This window comes from Notothenia coriiceps, unplaced genomic scaffold, assembly GCF_000735185.1.
Source record: "Notothenia coriiceps isolate Sejong01 unplaced genomic scaffold, NC01 NC01_scaffold00013646, whole genome shotgun sequence".
Classification (NCBI taxonomy): Eukaryota; Metazoa; Chordata; class Actinopteri; order Perciformes; family Nototheniidae; genus Notothenia; species Notothenia coriiceps.
In genome coordinates this window covers 1-2420 of record NW_011346347.1, presented here as the reverse complement: position 1 = coordinate 2420, position 2420 = coordinate 1, and the positions used below count along the sequence as shown (strand labels likewise).

The following is a 2420-nucleotide window of genomic DNA, read 5'->3' as shown; positions in this document are numbered from 1 at the left end:
ATATATTTTCATGGGGCCCAAAATCTCTAGCGGCGCCCCTGCACACACACACATGTACACACGTTCGCACACACAAGCACCTGATGAACATGATGAAGCTCACACGAGTGTACAGTGCACTCTGTCTAAGGGGCGTTTGTGCAGAGGCAGGCCATATCTCTTCACTGCAGCACACTCACACTACACAACCTTCCCTGTTTGATTCAGCTGTGCATTTTACATTTGTAAAAACAGAGATGAAATGTAAAAAGATAGGCAAAAAGGAGGCAGAGGAACAGAGAGATGGAAAGACTTGTACAGCTGAATGTAGAGGAAGCGAGGGAAAGGGGAGCGGAGCAGAAATCCTAATGAGGAAAAGAATGAGAGCTGAAGGTGAATGGAAGGATTGGCTGCTATCTGGGTATTTGTATAGTTGTATAATGCATTGAATAACACACGTTTTTGTGTGTGTGTGTGTGTGTGTGTGTGTGTGTGTGTGTGTGTGTGTGTGTGTGTGTGTGTGTGTGTGTGTGTGTGTGTGTGTGTGTGTGTGTGTGTTGTACACCTCAGCAATTTGCAAGTTGTGCTGACAATATATAACACTGTGACACTGCCCCCTACAGGGTGGTAAAATGATGTTATTGTACCAGATTTGAGGACAAGAAGCATGCTTATACTGTAGGTCCTTGTTTTCCTATGATCTTTACACCCTCTTCTCTCTGTCCCTTTGTGCTTCTCTCACTTTCCAGTCCATGAGTCTGATCGAACTGGGGAACCCGTCTCAGAGTCTGGAGAACGTGTGTCGCTGGGCCTTCCTGCAGCAGAAGCAGGACACAGGGGACGCTGAGTATCACGATCACGCCATCTTCCTCACACGCCAGGAGTTTGGCCCGACTGGCATGCAGGGTAACGAATGACATAACCATACTGAAAACCTTAGTATTTAACCTTCTTAAATGCATACATCTAAACTTCACGCCCACCATCTGAAGGAACTAAAGCACACAAAAAGTACACAAGAAAACTCTTCCTTCCTTCACCTCAGAGAGCTGCATAGTGCACTGTGGGTTTGGTGGTTGGTGGTTTTCTGTGCAGCAGAGTGCAGGCTAAAAGGCAGGCCCAGGGGAGAGGCCTCTAAAGGCAGTGGCCCAGCCATCCAGAAGCCCTTCAGCTGCCCTTGGGCTCAGCCTTCAGCAGCAGAAAATCAATAGGCAGAGCAGGGCCAGCCACACTCCCACAATTAAAGGCAGTGCAGGACAGACAAGCACACAGGGAGTCAGAGAGTGGCACATGGAGGGGTGGAAGGCGATGGGTTAGGGGTAGGGGTGGAAATACATGCACACATTTATGTTTGTATTTGTGACGGTGTATATCTTAAGTGTAAGTAGTATACAGTATGCATTAGGCTCAGATTAACGGTAAAAAATGTAGTAACTCCCATGAAGAATCCCATGAATGTACAAAAGTTAGGCATTTCTCAGTCATTGTAGTCAAATTATAGAATTGCCGTATTAAAAATATTGTTAATTTTTAAGTTTAAGTAAATATACAAATAAAACAATTACCTTTTTGGGCTGTCACAGGTATTTACATCTTGTTTGGATATGGACCCTTCCTCTAAAATGTCTTGTTTTATTTTATGAATACACATATTTTCTTCCTCTTGCTCGTTTTTCCATTTTGAAAATATAAAGAGGTTTGTTAGATATGACCTTTGACATTCAGAGCAAATTGTATTTGGCCGTCATTTTGAGCAGTTTACTAAATAAATCAGATCACCATAGTCAGTTAAAAAAAAAACAATAAATCTACACATTTTGACCATTGTGTCTTTCTTTCTTGTCGCCCAGGTTACGCCCCGGTGACGGGCATGTGCCATCCGGTCAGGAGCTGCACGTTGAACCATGAGGACGGTTTCTCCTCTGCCTTTGTGGTGGCACACGAGACCGGACACGTGTAAGTTCATTAACCACAATGAAGTGTGTAAGCTTGTTGTCATGGTGCAGCAGAAGACAACAGAGCAGGCACTTTACAGGTTTTATCGATTTCTAAAGGTTTTGGACCATCGCTCACCTCAGCCAATATTTCTGATGAGAGAATTGCTTCTACCTCCCTCCCTCCCTCTCTCCCTCCCTCCCTACAGGTTGGGGATGGAGCACGATGGCCAGGGGAACCGCTGTGGAGACGAGGTGCACATGGGCAGCATCATGGCCCCGTTGGTGCAGGCTGCCTTCCACCGCTTCCACTGGTCCAGATGTAGCATGCAAGAGTTGGGACGCTACCTTCAGTGAGACACACACACACACACACACACACACACACACACACACACACACACACACACACACACACACACACACACACACACACACACACAAAAATACAATACAATGCCATAAATAAATATTTAAATGTAAGCAATGTTTGTATTCAAGTGTATA

At 45.1% G+C, this 2420-nt stretch overlaps 1 protein-coding gene across 1 annotated transcript; it reads left to right on the top strand.

Annotated features, from left to right (window-relative positions):
- Positions 1-728: 728 nt before the first annotated feature.
- LOC104948083 (A disintegrin and metalloproteinase with thrombospondin motifs 2-like) lies at positions 729-2266 on the top strand (the record flags this gene model as incomplete). Its single annotated transcript, XM_010774241.1, has 3 exons — positions 729-885; positions 1830-1935; positions 2123-2266. Coding segments are annotated over 3 exons (407 nt in total), but the record flags the coding sequence as incomplete, so codon positions are not given.
- Positions 2267-2420: the final 154 nt, after the last annotated feature.